The 21037-nt window shown below is 37.0% G+C and overlaps 1 protein-coding gene across 3 annotated transcripts in view; it reads left to right on the plus strand.

Moving 5' to 3' along the window:
- LOC124124320 (homeobox protein Meis1-like) overlaps nt 1–21037 on the plus strand; it is a 111519-nt gene that overhangs the window by 17798 nt on the left and 72684 nt on the right. For all 3 annotated transcript variants that reach the window (XM_046487454.2, XM_046487461.2, XM_046487470.2), the window contains one exon: nt 452–652. In XM_046487454.2, the coding sequence (XP_046343410.1) occupies nt 452–652 (201 nt within the window). The remainder of the gene's footprint in view (nt 1–451; nt 653–21037) is intronic.

A 21037-nucleotide genomic window follows, 5' to 3' on the forward strand; every position in this document is an offset into this window, starting at 1 on the left:
AACCACCGGGCGATTGAAGCGCCCGAGAAAATCCGAAACTGCATTTGTTTTGGTCAATGCCTCGTGCCAGCATGGCGGTCTGTAGCAGACGACGCATGTTCGCCATGTTGGCCGAGCCACTAGATACAATAAAAGGCTAGCTCTGCTCGGAGCGTTTAGCCGTGATCTGCATTCGAAAGACGCTAATAAGGCATAAGGATTACTAATCTAATAAATGAGGAAAAATCCCTCAACGAAATGTATGCCGACTTTGTCCTTTTTGCTGACCAATTTTAGAATCAAAAATTCAGATTTGCGAATTAGCAATGGACTTTCAGTGCGAGTCGTTTCGCTTGTTTTGATTCGTGGAAATTCACATGGTGCTTTCTCTCTCTAATTGAATAATGAAAATACAAGAATGTTTCTGTAAGAAATATGTCTTAAAGGAAAATTGGTATAATTTATTTTGTAGGTGCACGAACTCTGTGACAATTTTTGCCATCGGTACATTAGCTGTTTAAAAGGCAAAATGCCCATAGACTTGGTGATCGACGACCGCGAGGGTGGGAGTAACAGCACACCCTGCAAAAGTTCATCATCTTCAACGACAGTGAATTCTTCAAATTCTGATAACCCCATTGAACATAATTCCGAGACAAATAACCAGGAACAGGTAAGCACACGTTTTTATTTCCATTTTGATCAGCCGTAGTTTTCATGCGTTTCCATGTATCATAATTCGCAGGTGCTATTGTTTACTTTGTGGTAGACATAACATTAATGACAATCGTATGATGCTGTGTCTATACATACAGTTGGACCAGTCACGTAACAATTATAGCAGACAAAATGATATTCCGACATATATTCCGAAAATGCATCAAATATTATTATACCATAACACTAGTAACAGTAAACGGTATATAATCAAAGTTGTTTTTTATGGTGATTTTGTTTGTTCGACGGTCACTTTTAAGGGCGGTATGAAGAAATTTAAAGCCACCGGCGCCGCCAAGTGATCATCTTTATGAGAGTTAATGAATAAAAATCTCAATAGGCCTATCGTAAAAATGACATTGGCGCACGGTGTCACCATGACACCAGTATTGGACATTTCACCTGTAATTGGCAATTCTTATCAAGACAAAATTAGACATTTTCAGTGAAAAACGAGATAAATGTATTTGTTTGAACCCGAGCCTCAATTTGAATAGTTGTTTGGTTCAGACGGGGAATTAACGTGGGAAAAGATGAACCGCTAAAAATTAATTCAATTAGCTATGTCTGTTCGGTTTCTTTTTTCTTCTCAATGGTTAGTGTGTTATTAGATTAAAATAGTTTTGTTTTGGAGGTAGTTATAATTTGAATGACGCGTTTTTGATATGGCAGACATAATTCAATTATTTCATTGAGATATACAATTTTCGTTCTTTATTGTGGTTGATTTTAGGAACATATCGTGAATATTTAATGAAATGATATCATTTGGAAACTGAAAACTTTCGTATTTTATGAGAATAATTTTAATGTTCTAAAATATACCACTTACAGCGCATTTATGGCTTCTTCAATAATAGAAAGAATACAATTAATTGTAATAAATACACGTGTGAATGATCCAGTTGCATATTATCCTGCAGTTTATGAAAAACTTATACACATAGCAATATCCATATTGTCTGATTTGTCAAGTATTCGATTTTGTTGGTGTTGGGATCTGAAATTAATACACTGCGTGTGCATTGCAGTGAATGTTGAAATGTACACTAGTTAGATATTAATGAGCCTTAGTTGTCTATGAAGACGATGCTAATGGCGGTCCCAAAAGACCGTTTGTTTAGTCTTTGAGTTTAACTAATATTAATTTGATTTTTTCGAGATAATTCGGTTATTGTACTCTGGGGATTATCCTAAAATCTTCAATTATATTCTGGTCGAACTTTAAGATTTTGGTTTAGAAACAATTCTTTTTATCCCTCCATGAACTTTTCAAGTCGTCTGTACTGAATCTACTGGACCCTAATATTGAGGAGTCGGGTGTCTTATCTGGTGGCCACAGCTTTACAATAGGCTGAGTTGGTTATCAGGCAAATGATTATTATTTCGTGCCAGACCAGGGCGGGATGCCTATGGTCTATGCCCGTAATAATAGCTTAAATGATTCTTGTTTTGGAGGGAATTTGAGGGGCGGTGTGTTTCTATAGGGACCTAAGACATTTCGTAGAGTTTTCTTTCTGCTGAACCTACAGGCGGGTCAGTGGCGTGAATTGGTATAAATCGTGTCGGTACATGTGTGGGTGTTTTTAAAATTCTGAACAATAAGAATTCACATTAAGCGTTAATTTTCTGTGTTAGTTCGTGGCAAATTCTTTCATGGGTATTCGTGTCAAGTCCTCTAGTATCGCCGGGTTTTCTACTCTAGTAGTTTTGTTGTTCGATTTTGCTAAAACTCGTTGAAAGAAAATATACTTCTGCATGAAAAGTTTCACGTAAAATTAATGGTGGGTAAAACTAAAGAGCTAAACACAATCCCCGTTCGTTTTATAGTCGTTTATGGAATGACTTTTTAATATTTCCGTAGGGTTTTGGGTGAACAGAAAAGTCATTTGTCATGCAACGGTATTGTTGTTACAACAATCGACAAGTTAGGAAAATTTACCCCATTGATCCAGCACCACAGTGCCTTGTTTTATTTACATTTCCAACAACAATAGCGATTACGACTAGAGTTTGAATTCCCAAATAAAAACTTGTGAAAATAATTAAATAGATTAGGAGTCTGCCTTCCGGCTACGAAGTCGGGCTATCTTTTTCAAGTGGAACGAAAGTTTCACTAAGCATTGGTTTGTTAGTATTGTGCCAGGGATGGTCAGTTACCATTGTACCTTTCATCAAGCAATCAGTGCACCGAACAAAAAGAAGTTAGACTTAACGACTATAAAATGACCCATGGTAAAACGTTTATCTCGTTTCAAAAGCAGTGTTTAAATTTGACTCGTCCGTGTCCCGCCTGGCAAAAGACGGTCACTTCGCCGTTGGCTAACGTTCTTCTGCATGGCCGATTCCATTGATAAAGGGGTGGATCGGGCGCACCCCCATACCCTTATGCCCTTGAGAGAAATGGAGGTTATGGTCCACTAGTTTTGTCCAAAACTGCCCTTTATAGAAGGGAACGATTAGTGTGGCTTGCTCAAGAAACAATTCCCCAATTGTTAATCGCCAGGGAGCCGACACCAAAAAATTCCTATATCTTCTTATCATGGCCATTATCTGTTAATTAGGAAAGCTCTCTTGGGATATCAGAGTGTTGACATTGGCGACCGTTTGGCCACTTCAAAACAATCCCCGATTTGCAAATCCAACGAGGATTTTCTTTCTCAGATTTGAGTTTATATTTCTACAGGCTTTTGTTTGGGGCGGTTATTTCTATTATACATTTTAGCAATCACTTGTCTTCTTTTGACAAGTGGCAACTGATGTAGCAGTTTCTCTCCGATCAATTAAAGATAAAATAAATTGATTTTGCTAGAGCTTTGATCAACGATATTGGCGCTATAGGAAGAATGAAGTGACGCGCCAGGATCGTTCAATTATCTTGTTCCCTACTTAGAAGACCGTTGCTAAATAGGTAGAAGCAGATCTTGATTTGTACATTGCCATTGTTAAATAAATACACACACCATTTGAGCTGCTGGAATGATAGTGGGATGAAATGGCATAGGTAACAATAATACATGTCAATGTCCCCCCTGTCTGTTGCACATAATATTCAGTTAACCAAATTTATACATTACGGTATATGTGGTCTAAGGTTTATGTAAATAAACAGATGTATATATTTGACTTTATGGTTTAAAACAGTTAAACAGGAAGCTAGTGTTCTAGTTAGTGGAAAAACTCACCGAACCTGCCAAATAGGAAGAAAAAAATGTGCTTGTTTTAGATATTTTTGAAGATAAATTTCATAAATCATGACATGTCAACTGATGTGAATTTTACAGACAGATTATGAGAAAAAGTTGTAAGTTCATTTCGGAGAAATCAATTTTGTGTTGTTTTGTATTTTTTTTACCAGCGGGAAAGTGTATTTTGCACCAGGAATTGTGTCTGTGGGTATGGTTACAGCAGCTGCTGGCAACAATATAACACAAGTGAAATTTGAGATGACAAGTGTTAGAGTCCTATGAATGAGAGATGTTATCTGTGTCTCCCTGGACTAGTCATGGCCTCTCTTCTTCCCCCCACCTTCTCCCACCCCCACAGCTGGCAATATGTCTGTGTTTATATTTGACCTGATATCATATACCCTAACATACTGAATTTATCTTTGAATCAGGAAAATTATATATTTTTTAAAGTTATTGAAAAACTAATACCTATAGTTCACTATATGTAATTTAAGTTTATTCCAGCATTTTGTTGGAGGATGTTTTCTTTTATGAGATATTTTGGAAAAACAGTAATTAATTGCAACTGAACGTGTATTTCAGTTTTCCCATGGGAAATTAGTAAATATGGTAAAAATTTATAATAAACATGGCGTGTGTTAGAATGAGTAAACATGTACTGATGTTGCCTTTCTGTGTACTTGGTTTTACTTCATGAAAGATTCATTGTGGCAAAATAAATTTCTCTTTTGTTTGCATTTTATTGGCTGTTAACAATTTATTGTTTTGTGATGTTCTGTCGTTACTTCATACTTGGTTTGGAGATGGTATCAGTTAATGTTAAAAGTGATTTAAAATTAATGTTAAGTCTGTTAGTTAATATTTGATAGTGACAGGTGATTGAAGTTGTCATAGTGATATATCTACCTGTGATGATTGACAGGTCAGTTTGAATGGGCCATGTCTGTTTCAGTTGAATTCTTAAACATAAATCAAAATGCTGATTCACCGATGACACACATTTCAGTCAAGATTGACAGATAACTCAACCTTTTTGTTGAAAATTGACATATTACTTGAAATAATTATTTTGAATTCGCTCCCTAAGTCTGATGAAAATATAATCAGTCTAGAAACAGATTTAGAAAAAAAGCAACAAGTTAAAAAGATGCACATTTCAAGGTGAATTGGATCTAATTTCACTTTTTTCACCCATTTTGTAACTTCCCTACATCCATCCGTAGTGTTTTCATTTTGAAATGAATAGAGTAATCAGATATTTAGGATTCGTCCATTTCACATCTGGGTCTTGATATGTGTCTATCCGTCGCAGGGAAATGTCTAAGAGGGGCCAGAGAGACTCAAATTGCTTAAAAAAATGAAGCTGTCAAGAGTTATAGAAAATTTCTTCAAAGTGGAGATTTCTCCACTGCCTTTTACAAAATCAATAAATGTGATATAGATTCAAAATCGCACACACTTTAAAAAGTGTATTGCATTTTCCCTGGGCCTACAAAATAGCTAATGGCCCCTTTTCCTTATTTTGTCAACCCCGTCCTTCCCTCTGGTGCTTCTTAATCCAATGACAGAGTCCTCAAAGGGTCCAAAGAGTTCTAGAGAGGAGGGCCTGACACCTTTGTTACTGAAACTTTGACAGGTTTTGTTGACAGTCATTTTTTCATCAAGAAAATCTTGAAAATTGTCTTTCAAAGGATCAAACAAATTCTTTCCAATAATTTTTCATGATTCTGAATGAATTTTTTTAATAGAAATAAGCAAGAATAATTTGGGAACTGTAATAACAAATTTTGAAATCACTTAATTGTAATATTATCCAAAAAATTAAATATACCTATTGAATATGATTGCAGGGAAATATTCACCACCTTGATCTCTCCGAAACCCTCTAGATTTCATAAAAAATTTAAGTATTATTAATTTTAGAAGTTTCATCACATGAATTCAAAGAAGATTTTTATGCCAAAAGGTGATATGATTTTCTTTAAGAATTCTCACATTGCTCCATGATGTATGCAATGTGGAGTTTGCCATTTTGAAATTTTAATCAGCTGACTTGAACATTACTTAAAAATTGTTAGAGCATCATCACTAATATTTTAACATTTACAAGCTAACAAAGGCTTAGATTGATTGTTATAGAATGTACTTATATTGTAATGGATTTTTTATGTTCTGAAAACTTTGTTGGAAATCAGACAAATAAAAACACATGTTTCAAAGTAGGAAGTGTAATGTGTTTCAAAGACTGACAGGAGCTGTCATGCAGGCAATAAATCAGGACATGCAAAAATGACTGATTTCTTTTTAAATCATTAGCCCACCCACAGGAATTTACATCAATTAGTATATTATTGCATCAACCATAGAAGGTCTCAAAGGGGATATTTTTCTTTCAAGATCTAAAATTCACCACTCCTTAGAAATTCTTTGATTTTTTTGACAGCTTACAATCTGATACGTTTCTTCTTGTTCAACTGACTTCCTCTGACTTTGGTCATTAGATTTCGTAATATTGACACGAAGGTGTCTCACATTTTTTGTCATCAAATCTCCAAAGGAAATTAGTAGTTTTTACCAGGGGTATTGTGGGATAAGCAGTGACATATTTCTATAATGATGATGTTAAAAATATTTCGATAATTGGACTGAGAATGTTTATTTTCAAACAAGGGCCAGACAGAGACCCTCATCAATCAATTGCAGGCGCTATCAATAAACAGTAAGAAAGTGCATTGTACATTTCAAGACGTATCCAAGCATTAAATCACAGTGTCATGCAAGGCTAGAGGTATAACGCCACCAATACCCTTAGCTATCCAGTTTCACACAACAACCAGACTCCAAAATACTATCAACAAGGGAAAAAATGCAGACTTGCGTGGAATTTTGGATGCGTTATTGAAATTTGATGAAGTTTTCACGAAAGCGGTTTGGCCCCATGGCCCCAAAGTGTCGCGGACCAATGTGGGAGTAGGAGGGAGACTTGGAGAAGGATTCAATTATGAAATATACGATTTAAGTGACAACGTTCATGTATCGATTTTGATCAGAAAAAAACTAGGAGTAATTCTCCTCTCTGACAAATATTTTTTTAAAACATTCAGCCAGGATGGAAACTGATTTCATTCAATAATAGTTTTGCAAGCAAATTAAATTTTATTGAATCAAACAGTGGAAGTATATTTTTATTAATTTTGATATGTATTTATTATGATGGACAACATGTCAACAATGTTATTTTGGTTTTGGATTTGAAAAGTTGGGTTTTTTTAAATTATTGAAATATTTTATAATTATTGTGTGTCATCCATATTCATGATAAGCAATGTAACATTGTAAGTTGTGGATTTCACAAGTCGTGATTTATGTGTACATATGATATGGAAATAGACAACTGGGTCAGTCAGGGGCTATTTATAGTACTTATCACCACTCTTATATGGTGTGATATCGGTAGTATATGCAAATAGTTACTCACCATCAACATACCTGTCTTGACCTGACCGTTACACCCTACTCTCCTGGTCAAGGCAAGATAACACTTATTTCACAACGTTCCTGTCTTTGATGAGTGAACTTGTCATAAATTAATGATTAGAAAGAGTGTCCCCAACACATGTACCTGTGACAGACAGGGTCCGAAGCCCACTCAATAGTTTGAGGAGACAGTTTTCGGCTGTTCTGCATTTACAAAAAAGGAAAAGCTTTTAAAAGTGTGAATTTGGTCAGGTCAATTATTTACAAGTTGTCGCCTTGTACACATTGTCAGTTTCTTTCAGGCCATCAGGCTTGCTAGCACATAAAGTCAGTCCCATGGGCCTTCGCCATACTACACACTTTCAGCCCAGTGAAAAACTCAGCAGAGGGTGTCTGCCCGTTCCCACAAATGCTGATATCAACTCACGCCTGTGGTGTCATTCCACAACCTTCGTATCATTGGTTTTGTGCCATAAAAAAATTACTTGTTTATTCCTTGGAAAACAATGTCAATTTCTGTCCTCGCGTAAGGTCAATGATTCTTGAAGCCATTACCCCATATCAACCTTTTACAAGCTTGTATCAATGGGTTTTACCAGTTATAAAAAGAATTGTCCTTTCTGTGATAAATAGTGTCAGTTTCTGTCTTCAACACAAGGTCCATGATTCTCGAAATCTCCCCTACACACTGAACTCCTGTGTCAGCGACATGATGTATATTATCATTAATGTCAGTTTTTGTAGGGCTTACCTATATACATCTTGTCACACACCCACCCACCCGTCACCTCCGACCAGCCCTACTCACCCCACACAGACAACAACCATCAGACACGGTGTTAATTCTCAGTTTATTTTGTGGTGCATGGTCGTCAATTGCACATCATCTGCGTCCACGGTGCTTGTCAGCCCATGTTAAGTGTCTCAAGACAAAGATCGTTTATGTCCAAAGTAGATTCGCCTTAGTTCAGGTCACCCTGGCGGCCGGCAGCGGCCGGCACCGTCCCCTGTGCTGGACTTGGCTTTATCAGAAAATAATGAAATTAGAAGTGAGACAAATGCATTCTGATGGATGTGAGCGGTATACTTGGCCTAGTAATCACAAGAGTAAGTGACTCGAGAAACACCACCAGTTCAGGCCCCAGCTGGGCCACAAACACAGCAGATTTTACCCATTACCACCACGCATTTTCTTAAGGGAGCTTGTCCTGACAATGTATTTAATTTTCCTGTTTTTACTGTTAAAATCAATATCTTGGACAAGTCTAGAAGCTTATATTTGAGAGCAAATTTGAGCGATTATCACATGTTGGGCATTTTGTATTGAGGAAGCTTTTTTTAAAAGTCTTTAACATTATTGTTATATTGTTATGTAAGTTGTTAAAAGTAAAATGTTTATATTGATCTGACAAAAGTACTTTGATGTTGACAAGAAATACCTGTTAATAATTTTATGTACACTAATCATAAAGAATAAAAACATTAAGTATACTTATAATTAATGATAAAAACTTTATCTACACTAATCGTAAATAATATATTTACATTTTACTTTCCCCTCTAAAAACATAACAATGATAGTATCGATTTAGTATATTGATAATCTATTGTCTATAATTTGCCAAATAATGTGCTAATCTTGTAGAATGCATAGATAGTCCTATGGTAACTGCACTATTTCTATGACCCCTCAATGCCTGAAGAGATGTTGTAGGGATTTGTTCAGCCTTTGAGGTAACAAAAACACACTAATAGATTTGAAACACACAGGGAATTAATTGTGTAAATATTATAGAGGTTTGGAAACAAGCTGCCTGAGGCCCTGAAAGCAGCCAGCCCGTGGGGTCAGAATGTTAAATGTATGCTCGTGGCAAAAGTCTTGACCCGAAAACACTGAGCTAGTTGTGAACAAACCAAAAGCCAAATGCATCGTTTACTTAGCGTTCACTTTACCTGTTTAAGCATACTTCTTGGGATTCAATCTGTGTAGGGAGCCTGGGCCTTTGTGCGCACGGCACCTGTCCTTTCTTCCCATGTCTCTGTGATCCCCTCAAAGCTCTTTTGCTGACCCACTCCGTGCTTCGGCAATGTCAATGAAATTTCTAAGAGGGGGTAACCGGCCGGGCTACCCCCACCATAAGATTCCAACAGTGCTGTTCACAATTTTGGACGTCCCTTTGACACCCCCTTGCTTTCATCCCATTGTGAATAACGTCAAAACTTCATTTTAGCGAAATGAAAACTGGTAAAAAAGATCTTTCGCAACTTGTGGGGTTTTCCATTGATGTGTTGTTGTTCGAGTCTCTATTAGCTCTTTCTTTTCTTAATACGAATGAAGAAGAAATACCGATGTGGTGGTTGGTTTCAAATTTCCATGATTTCCCTTAATAACCATCCATAACAAAACATGTCTGTTTGAGCAATGGAGGAGAAGGGGGACAAAAGTTCAACTTGAATTAAATCATATTATGTGCACTAATCTAAAGAATTTTGAGAAAAGGTGTAAAGCTGTTGAAAAAATACCCATAAAGCGTGAATCTTTAATTAAATTCTCAAAACAGCACACTTAAAGATTATATATAGAGTGATCTATTGCCTCTCACATGAATAGCATCAGCTGTTTATGTATATCAGTGACAAAGTTTAGCAGGCAGCATGGGGATGTTATGAAGTAAGTACATGTATATGTCTATATGCATCTGGTGTTTTCGAAAATATTAAATTATTTTTCAATAGCTATTGATTTGGGATCAAGGACTGAACTGGTCACTGAGTGTGTCTTTATTCAAGGGGAAGAACTCTGTGTTCTGTTTTTTAGTTTCTTCATAAAATCTATATCTATGAAAACTAACCTTTTAGTATTCTACACAATTATAACACATATCAATGAAATCTGCTCATTATTTAATATACAATTGTCAAAGAGAATGTGATACATCTTTTTATCCAAGGTAAATATCCGCTTAATATTCATAGAGAAACTCCTGTCCCAGACATGAAATCAGCATGAAATCAACATGTTTTATGTGCTAATCACCAGGGCATCACTATGTAATATACATGGATCAACGACTATTAACGCCTATAACTTGCAGAATTTATGAATTGAGGACCGAGATTTGGTGATTCAAGGAACACTGGGTTTATTTCTCAACAAATTGATAGCTATGAAATTGACGATTGTAGTGTTAGACCGACCAGGTATATTACTTGTTGTCCACGACAGCATGGTATGACACTTTACTGCCCGTACCACCCACAATTTCTTGCTGTAAAAAAGTGTCCTCCACAGGGGGGGACATGAAAAGAGTGACTATGGCGAGCTAATGGCGTCATGGCTAATCTCATCACCATCTCCGGAGTCCAGCTCACAGGAATTGCTCTTTATTTGGGATGATTCACTTTGATCGACAAAAACCGTGGCAGTGTTGGGTCAAAAAAGTTTCAGCTTTCTCACCCCTAAAATGTGTTTGGGTGATTGTCATGTTCTGTGGGTACTGTGGGTCAATGCTGATTGCTGTTAGGGCATGTAGAGAAATATCTGTACACTGATTGTAGGCTCGTACATTTCACATCAATTTCATGTAGTGTACAAAGTATGTTCAAATTTCTTAACCTTCTTATCAAAAGTTTGGATATTACTAGACAGAATATTCAGAATAACTCTTTTTCAATTACAATTCGTATTCATAAACAGGTATATTATAATCACACAAGAATAATTGATACATTTACAATATTTATTGTTGTGTAAAATGGACGAGAACATGTAATTGTGTTCATGAATGTCAGAGTTTGGGAATGAAAAGCTACTCAGTATTTTAGCCATGATCTTTAATGTTCTGTCAATTTAAAAAAAAAAGTGACTTGTAAATTTTGTTTATTTTTGGCCAAATGCAGGAATATTGCTCTTTTCTTGTTTCTTTCTATCTCAGCACTTCCAGCAATTCTCAACAATGAATCAAGGACCAAAGCAAAACAGCCAAGTGATCAACCAGACCAGCTTGGCGCAAAGCTTAATGTCCTATAATATTCATGGCTGAATAAGCTTCACGTTCTTCGTACCCAATGCACGAAAGGACAGGGATCCTATGCGTTCCATTAAAACGGCCGTGCTCGTGGATGAGGAACAATAGTGCCCGACAATGGACAACACGGGCAGTTAGCACACATTTTACACTTGACGGACTCGGTCGTTGTCCACAGACCACCTTTCTGTTCCTCCCATCTGCAACCCAGCAATTCCCCCAAACCCCAGTGTGAATATTCCCATGTTCTCATGCATGTATTGTGCAGCATAATTCGACTGATGGGGTGAAATTTCAGCTGGGACCTGGGATAAGACTGTATGCATTTCCGCCCTCAGTTGTGAATAGTCTTCAAGGGTTACTGTCTCCAAGATATGTATCATTTAGTGCTTTTTCTCAGTCGTGATATTTCACTTATTCCCAAGCTGGATGATGTTGTTGTTGAATATTCATTATAACGATTCTGTTTCGCATTATCATCGAAGGCATAATTCTTTGAAAATTTGCGTGATTGAATAAATATTTATTTTCACAACTGGGTTGTGTTTTGCACTGGACTTGAACCTCCAAGAATAGGACCACAGAAAAAAATGATTTTGTACCAAGTTCAGCATCTTCAGTTCATTACAGAAATAACACTGATCATATTTTGTTGTGCCAGACATGAACACGAATGCGGAGAATGCATCAAGATTACCAAATCTGTGTCCAAAAGCATCCCTCTGTGGAGTAGTGTTGTTTTGGCGGCTTTCTCACACTTCTTTTCTTCTGTTGAAGATTGTAATTTTCCCGAATGCGCCATAAAAAATGAGTTTTCGTCTGGCAATTGATCAATATCTGTAAGTTATCAATAAGATGTCTGGTGATTACTAGTCCTGGTCGTTTCGCTTTGCTCTCTGAGTTACCCGTCAAAGTGGATAGTATTCGCCTGTGATCTACACTATTTGCAAGCAGAAATCCCTCCTAAGGTCACTCTCCTCGCGCCCTCAAAAAATTTCAATTCCCTCATCAAATCAGTGCCAGATTTGTCTATTTCAAATCATGTTCATTTCGTTGTGCATTCACAGCTTGTGAAATGCCTTCCCCAATGGCAGTCACTTGTGCTGTATCACCATTAGCTAACTGATGAATCTAGCAGCAACCAGAAGCAATTAAGTCATGGTATTTGCTTGATAACCATGGCCATGTTGCCTACCTTGAAAAACATTCTTGAGCATTATTTTTCTTTTCTTTCTTCAATTTTATCAGTGATTTATTGCAACGGTTATGTGTCTGAGCATCTTGTGAAACAACTTCATCAAATATTTATGACACATTTTCATCAAGTACGTGCACATGGGCTATTTTGTAGTTATTAATTCATGCAAACTCATCACATAGGTCTCTAAGACTCATTAAATAGGAATAAAAAAATACCTTTTCATAAAGGCTGTTAAACAGATCTGTGACCCTGCACAAGACAACCTGATGAATGTATAGATGTGATGACCCATTAAGCTTCATGGCTTTTACATCACATTATTGCTTTTAGCAATATTTCTTGATATCTGCACTTCTTAAAAATGTAAATGTCTGCCACAGCCTGATCCACCTACATTTAAGCATTGTTAATTACAATCTCAACCACATGTCAAGAATGACACTTTGTAAGCGAACAATATACTGCAATCAGCATCACCTACACAACAAGGTATTAAAACTAACCATCAATACGACGCAATCCATATCTAAATTTACATTCCTGTGTTTCATAAGCTACAGCTGAACTGTTTTTTGAGAGAAGGAATCCGTCCCATCTTGGCGTGACTGTAGATAAGCACCGAGCACTTGGAGCTAAAATCTCCCAGTAGGCACCTCCACACGTACACAGATTCTGTCTCTCACAATCATCATGACCAGGAATTCAACTTCCTTATTCTGGCCAAGTTCCGATCCCCAAGTAATGCTTCAATGTAGCGAGGAGTAGCCATTGTTCTTGTTTAATTACCCAGACCTCTTCTAGGCCCCTCTCACAGTCATATCCTCAGCAGCTGACAAACAGCTGACGAGAATTAAAATCTTGCTATTAGGCATTTTTTAATTCACTGGCAAGTCTTAGCCTGTCTGATAATGGCTTGAGATTTCAGAAGAAGAGTTAGTTGTCTATCCATCTCCCAGTTAATTTGTTGTGTGTTGGTATTAAAGGAAATGCGTTTGGCAAAGTTAACAATTGACCAGGCCTTGAAAGTATAAAGAAATGTATCAGATATTCTGTGTGTTTTCTACCTATGAAATCGGCTCATCATGGTAAACATTTGAATTGAGTCCTTCAACGATTTACTTGTGCAATATCTGATAGAACGTCTTTGGTATCAAATGTTAGCAAAAGTCAACAGAAAAAATTAATATGGCGACCATGACAAAAATAGAAACCTTTTTTTTCCCTGATCAGAAAGCTTCTAATATGGGGTTGCTAATGATCATGTATTTTTGTGTCGACTTAAGCCAGGTTTTTTGCAAAGAAGGCTTAATTCTTCAAAGCACAAGTGACAGGCTGAAACACCTCCAAAGTTGCCAAAATCTTCTCCTCCAATTGCATATTCTCATTCTGAGCTGTGGTCAGCAGCGATAGTAAGCTGTGTAGTACCAAGCAAGCTCCTTACCGCCCAAAATCCCTGCTACGACAAACCTCGCAGTGGAATAAATCCCCTCTCCTCTCAGTGAGTTCATTAAAGGTATTTTCAACAGAGATTGATTGATTTTTGCAACACAAATGCTGGGGGAAATCCCAAGTTGGCGCTAAGACACCTGAATGCGGTACGCAGCAGCGTAACTCCGGAATACGAAAAATGCTGTGTTTCTCATTTGGCGAGGGTTTCACTACAAGAGCATACAGAGAACAGAGGAGGCAAGACACAAATACCATCTGATGCACTTTTTTTTCCTTCTAGATAATGAAATTAGTTGGGTTAATTAATATGTCGTGGTACCAAACATGAAATTTATCTGCTAATCTCATGGGAAAAACAAGACAGGATTAATGGCTTTTCTTAAAACATTATAAGGTTTATAGGGATTGAGGTATTTTTTTTCTTTTTTCCTTAGAGATGCTGTTTGATAATTATCTTGATGTGTGTCCTTGAAATGGCCCCCTGACAAGGAACCATTAGAAGATACCCTGAAACCTTCACTTGCACATTTCATTTATTGAAGTGATCATGAAATCTACAAACACGTATATTTCGGATATTGTGAAATGGACAAGGAATGCACTTCAGCAAGACATTCTTAAGCTGTGATGGCATCCTTAGTTATTCTTTTGATCTGGAACAGGTGGCCTTAGGAATGGAGAAAGACATTATTTATTTTAATTGACGCAGAAAATAGCATTACGTCACTGATTTAGTGGGCTGCCATTGTGTTGCGTTGCGTCATGACAATGTATCATTAACAGGGCAAACATGGAAATTGTTGAGGAATCTGTGTAGAAAATTAATGAGTTTCCTATGATGTAATGTGTGTGTTTGAGATGGCTGCATTCAGGTGCAGAGTATGTACATCCTGCTACTGGCCAAAGACAATGGGGCTACACTTGAACCCTATGTTTATTGATTGCTGTCTTTGTTTCTACTTGCCTGTCTCATAATCGAGTACTAGAGGATTACTCTGCCATAAATCACATCAGAGCACAGGTTATCTCTTCCCTGTTGTCTATTTCACTGGCTAGTTATGGACATGCAATAGATCACCCATGGCAGGCGATTTGCCGTTCATTCATACACACTGCATTCATCCATCCATTGATTCCCTCTTCCCTGCACACCAACATGTTGCATTGTTTTCTAAAGCCTGCTAGTAAAATTTTCCTCAACTCTCAACATAAATGGACAAAATCAATGAGACCCATTGATAAACCGCTGCTTGTTTCTAGTCTAGCCTCTGCACAGAAAGTGTACTTCTCAAGTTCATTCAACGAGAAATAAAACTCACATTCGACGATATAAGGCATGTTGGGAAATCCATTCTGTGGTACATTTCATGCATCGGTGAAACTATGGATCTATAAAAGAGAATATAATCGGAATCCCACCGGCACTGTAAGCTTGAAATTAAGTCTGACAGCGAAAATAGATAAAACATTAACTGCATTTCCTGGTTTGCTAACCTTTTGTTTTGTTGGTGAAATTTACATGAAATTTACGTATGCAGATTACATGGTTTTTGCGGAATGCAGTTAAAGTGCTGCAAGGCCACCTGGGTAGAAGCTTGTTCAATTCATTCCCAACAGCTATACCTGTACAAACATGGCAGAGCCTGTCAATTTTATGATCACGTCTATTGCGATTTTATCATCCTTCCAGTGTCGTCAAATCGGCAAGACACCAAATAAAGCACCAGGTTATCTCTCATAATAATCCAGTAGTTTGCAGACAATGTTTTTGACATTCTATCAAATCACAACCACATTATAGACCTGGGTTTTATGACTTGAGCACATGTTGCATTTGATATTGACCAGTCAGCGTCTATTTCCACGTCAGATTACCTGCGCCAAGGGCAGGTTATCTGTCCATCAGCAAAAACTCTGCAGCGTTTTAATTGCAGCAATCAGTCGATGACTTGTGCGTACATTCAATACGCTAACAGGGATACCTCTCTTTGCATAGTTTCAAGTGGAAAAATGTGTTACGGATCTAAATTTCAGCCAGTGTCTGTACTGAGGTCATTATACACCAATAGAAAATTGCGTATAACAAAGACATGAAAATTTGCCAAATGTTATATCAATACTAGTTTGAGGCCATAAATGTCATTTCTGACAGGTGCCCATTTGCAAGGGATCACAAAAGACCTGGCAAGCCGAAACAGGCCTTTGTGTTTTTGCTCAGTTGAGTGGAAAAATTCTATCGCAGATCTCAAACGGTATTCTCTAGATGCCTGTGTAATCAATAGATAAAAGTGACTGAAAAAAATCTGATCGTACAAGCTCACCCTTCCCAGGAAAAAAATCTAACTTAATTTATTGAGAGTGAAAACAACTATCACACATTTGGAAGGCATTGCATCAGCCTGCTTGGGGAGTCAAATATTAGTCTTATAGATTGTATGTGTTATTGATAATCAATAAAGACCATAAGATTCTCCTTTACATGAATTTCCATAATAAAACGTAGCTTCAGACCTTCTACTCCAGAGACTATGGATTTTTCTCTCTGTTTCGGCCGATTCTTTCAATATACTTGTGAATTGCAGGGAGCGTGTTTCCTTGTTAGAAATTCTGAACACGTGGGAGAGATGCATAGTTTCACTTTTCCAGAATTTAATGTGCACCTTTTTATACCGATTCAATATTTGAATTGCAATATTTTTTTACAGCATTTTGATTTTTCTCAGCAGTGGGTCTAAATCTCCATTGTGATGCTATGAAGTAGGAAACCTTACCTTGCTATAGAAAATAGAAATAAGATAGAAATAGAAACTTGATTTGCAATATTGTCCAAATTTTACACACTTGTTTTTTTACATATACTTTTAACCACAAACTAGGGATGGTGACACACAAAGAATACTTGTCAAGAAAGTTTTTTCAACAGTATGTTGTATGACATTTTTTTGCAAATAAATGACAAAGTATGAAAGGAGGTGGTGGAAATGGTTGTTTTGCTTATAATGGCTCTTGAATTTTGAACCTTATCATGTGAAAAGCTGTCAGTAGAGCTATGAAATGAAATGAAAAGGGGAGCACTGAACCATATTACCCGTATTGGTGAATTCATTGGGTCATATAATAATTATTGTGCATTGATAGTTTACTTGAATAACGAGCATAAAACTTGCACGTCCCATACATTCAGTGAATTATATAACACTAAACTCTCACTTGGGTAGGTGTGTTGAATTAAACAGTCCAACTTGTGTCTTGTAGCTGCTGGCTAATGTCTGGTAAAGACTTTCCGTTTGATGTTTTTTCAATAGAGAGGTATGCATCCACATGGCTGGGATAGGGCTTCATTGACAATTTGCACGCCATAAATCACATGCTAGGATCGAGTTTATACACTTGCGTACCAATTTAGTCCTAGTTAAAAGGCAAACTTTACACAATCAATTATATTCGTATTGTGAATTCGTCCAATGGGCTGTTCATCCAGGCATTTAATGTGTAGCTTTTCATTTTTTGGGGCGCACGGATATTTATCTATGTGTATTAAGAAGCGAGGCTTTATCACAAATTAATACAGCGAATTGATAGGTGCATTACAGCAGGTAATCCCGCAGGGCTGTCGTAAACACGACCAACAGAGAATAATGGGGCCCAGTGGAAGGATGAGAAAGCACCTATTAATCACGGCGTTTACTGGTCGCACTAGACCTAATGTTATACATACAAACCTTGAACCAGTGGAAATATACATGATTTATCATTACCCCTTCTTGACACAAACCCTGCCTCATGCAGAAACACGGGCAAATAAGGAGATAGATTTGACAGACCCAGTAAAGAGGCAAAGCTTGGCTCCCTGTTTCTGTATTGAAGGAATACGCTGGGGATTTCAATTTTTCTAGCCTAAAGGTAGTCTGCATATGTGTCTGTCATATGCACGGGGCTCACTCTATAAATCCTCTTCACAAGTGTTTTAGCCCCAGGACTTGTGATGGTAGCTACCCCTCCCATATATTAACTTTGACAAATTTCATCTTGGGACTAAGTAGAGAGAACTGTCAAATGGCTTAGACTGCTTGGAAAATCCTGTAAGTGATCTCTTCCTCAGGGCAACAGACAATCTGGTCATAGATTGCAATAGTGGTTACATTCACTTCCACTCCATTCACATTTCTCCAGCTTTATTCTTCTCAATTGTCACTGGTACTCCAGCTTCCTTTCAAGAAATGCAAGAGGTAAGATTCGTTTTCATTTGCAATGAAATATACCAGGACATATGTCGCTAATCTAAGCACATTGACTTTTTCTTGACAAACTTAACTCGGCTTAGACAACTGAATGCACTGTGAAATTTCTTCCTTTCAAATTCAGGGGAAGTTTAGTTCATTTGTGGGTAATTTATTTCACTGATATGAACCGTTTATTTGACAGTTGCTAAGGCAAATATGTTATTTCCAGATAATTTATTGATTAACAAATCTTAATCGAACAAATCTTGTTTTCCTGTCCTATATTTGCTATCCACAAGCTGGGGAAAATGTCACAGTGCTGACCCAGATGACGCCTGTTATCACATATCAGCGGCACTCACCTGCTGAAATATCCCTGACCCTCACAAGAGGGAGATATTAGTTCAGGTATCCAGTTTAGGCCTTACCGGGCACTTCAGGAATGTACTCCTACAGTTCGCTACACGTGGACTTCTACCAAGACGTTACAAAAGCACAAAATAGCAACAAAACTATGAGATAATGTCTTGATGAAAATATGGTACGATAAAGTTTAAAACCTGTCATCAGTGCTTAGCTTATGAACTTGCATCTTTGTGAACATTACAGGCAAAGGGTAAACCTGGTTTAAGGGGATGTATAGGCTTTGGTGTGTGTGCTTGGAAGGTTTGACCCTGTGTGCTTCCATATTGACAAATGTATATTTCAAGCTTAAGATCCACTAATATCTTTTCACAGATATGAATCATAAGAAAGCCAGGCATGATTTGATAAATAGCAACTTGTAACTCGATTTTCTCATGACCTTTTGTACATGTCATTCACCCAAATATCCTGAAGCTTCTCTTGAAATATTTTTAAAAAATCAAGTCAATTTCATTTGTGTCTTTTGGAGAGATTTATTCCCTAATGTTTGACCAAAAACATATTTTTCTTTCTCTTTCCTTTTTACCAAAGAGCATTTGATGTTAGTGTGTCAAATAATTTTCAATTACTGTTGATTTATCAAACAATTTTATGTTACATTTTGCATTGAATTTATTATAGCTTTCAGCTCAATTGGAATCAGTTGTTAATTTCTCTCTGAAATGGGTTCTTGTTAATTTCTGTAGTATGTGATGGTTCATAAAACCTAGCCCACACCTGTTAATTGATATACAATTACAGCAGGTAGGCAGTTTCAACCTTTGAGTGTAGCTTATCACAGATCCATCTTTACCTGAGGGATCATTCATTATCTGTGAATGTCTGCCTGTCACCTGCCTCTATTGAGTACTTAGTAGGGCTTTGTTTAACTGATTCCTCCCTTGATCAGAGATTTTTCCAGATGTCCCAAGGCCACTCAATCTAGTTTTTGTTAATCAATGGCTTCAGAAATGCGTCATTACATTTAAGCTCAAGGATAGAGAAATGATAAACTTGTAAACATACTTAGACAACTGGATTAGTCCAAAATACAAGAAGACAAAATCCATTCAAATTTCATTTTAAAATAATTATTATTTTCTTATGAAAATAAAGATATCAAAAATATATTTGAACTTTATGGAAGTCCCTATATTTGAAGTGATTGTCTGACATTGATATTTGTTGGGGGGTTTCAATTTTATTTATGAAAATCAGCCAAGCTGCCCCATTTGCAAAACATGTCTGCTCAGACCGGATCTGCGATGTTTATCTGCAGAGGTGAAGTGATTAGGAGTGTTTACTTGGGTGTAATATGTCATGAAGAGTGTTGGTCAGTGAGTGGGTCAGTCTTTGACCCTGGTCACTGTTGAGATTAGGACAGGTGGGAGTGGATAATGACGGAATCTCCAGTGGGTTTACTTGACCATTAGCATAAGCTCTAGGGCTTGTCTCACAAATAAAAGTGTCAATTTAGTTTAGAAGTAGGTAAATTTATTATAATCATGATAAGGAATGCTAGTTATCATCACACAAGCATGTACATTGATATAATATCCAGAAAAAATATTAGGCTTTGAATAAGAAATTGTGACAATAATTTTGGCAAAATCCAAATTTTGGTAATGTCAAAACATAGTTTGATATTTTGTTTGTGTTTACTTAATTTACAAATTTTGATTTATTTTCATACAAAGTACTTAGACATTTGAACATGGGGAATCGGAAAGCCTGTTAAAGCTATGAAACGTCTCACATACTTTATTGTACTAGATGTCATATATGGGTGAATTGGACGTGCTGATATCTACCATGTCATTCTAAACATATCATGAAATCGAATCTTTGCCGATCCCTCTAACTCCAGCAAATATCTGTTTGTTTTCCTTGTGCCATGTTGCTTATTTGTTTGATTTTCAATTCTATACCATGATGTACCTGATAGACCTGTGAGGTCTCCCCACTCGACCCTTGCACCTAACAACTGGCCCTTGTGTTCATTGCACGCCAAATAAAAAGAACCTCAGATAATAGGAAATGTAAACAAATCAAAACCCCAGTGCCACGAGATCAATTTCTTACTTACAGGAGCTCAAGTATTTTGAATTCATTCACAAAGCCATGGCAGTTAAACTGCAATCGATCACTGTCGCTTTCGCTTGACAGATGGCGGACTGACAATAACGTACATTTCCCAATTTATTGACAAAGATGGCCTGAATAACAAAACACATTTTGTTATATTTGTGCTGGCGTGGAAAATTAGGATATTGTGATATACAGAAGGCTAATGATTTTTGCACCCACCGGCATTTAAAATACAATTACAATAAATAAGTGGCCATGTGTGGCAAATTCTGGATAAAC

Source organism: Haliotis rufescens, unplaced genomic scaffold, assembly GCF_023055435.1.
Source record: "Haliotis rufescens isolate VD_foot unplaced genomic scaffold, xgHalRufe1.0.p SCAF_3, whole genome shotgun sequence".
In the NCBI taxonomy this organism is placed as follows: Eukaryota; Metazoa; Mollusca; class Gastropoda; order Lepetellida; family Haliotidae; genus Haliotis; species Haliotis rufescens.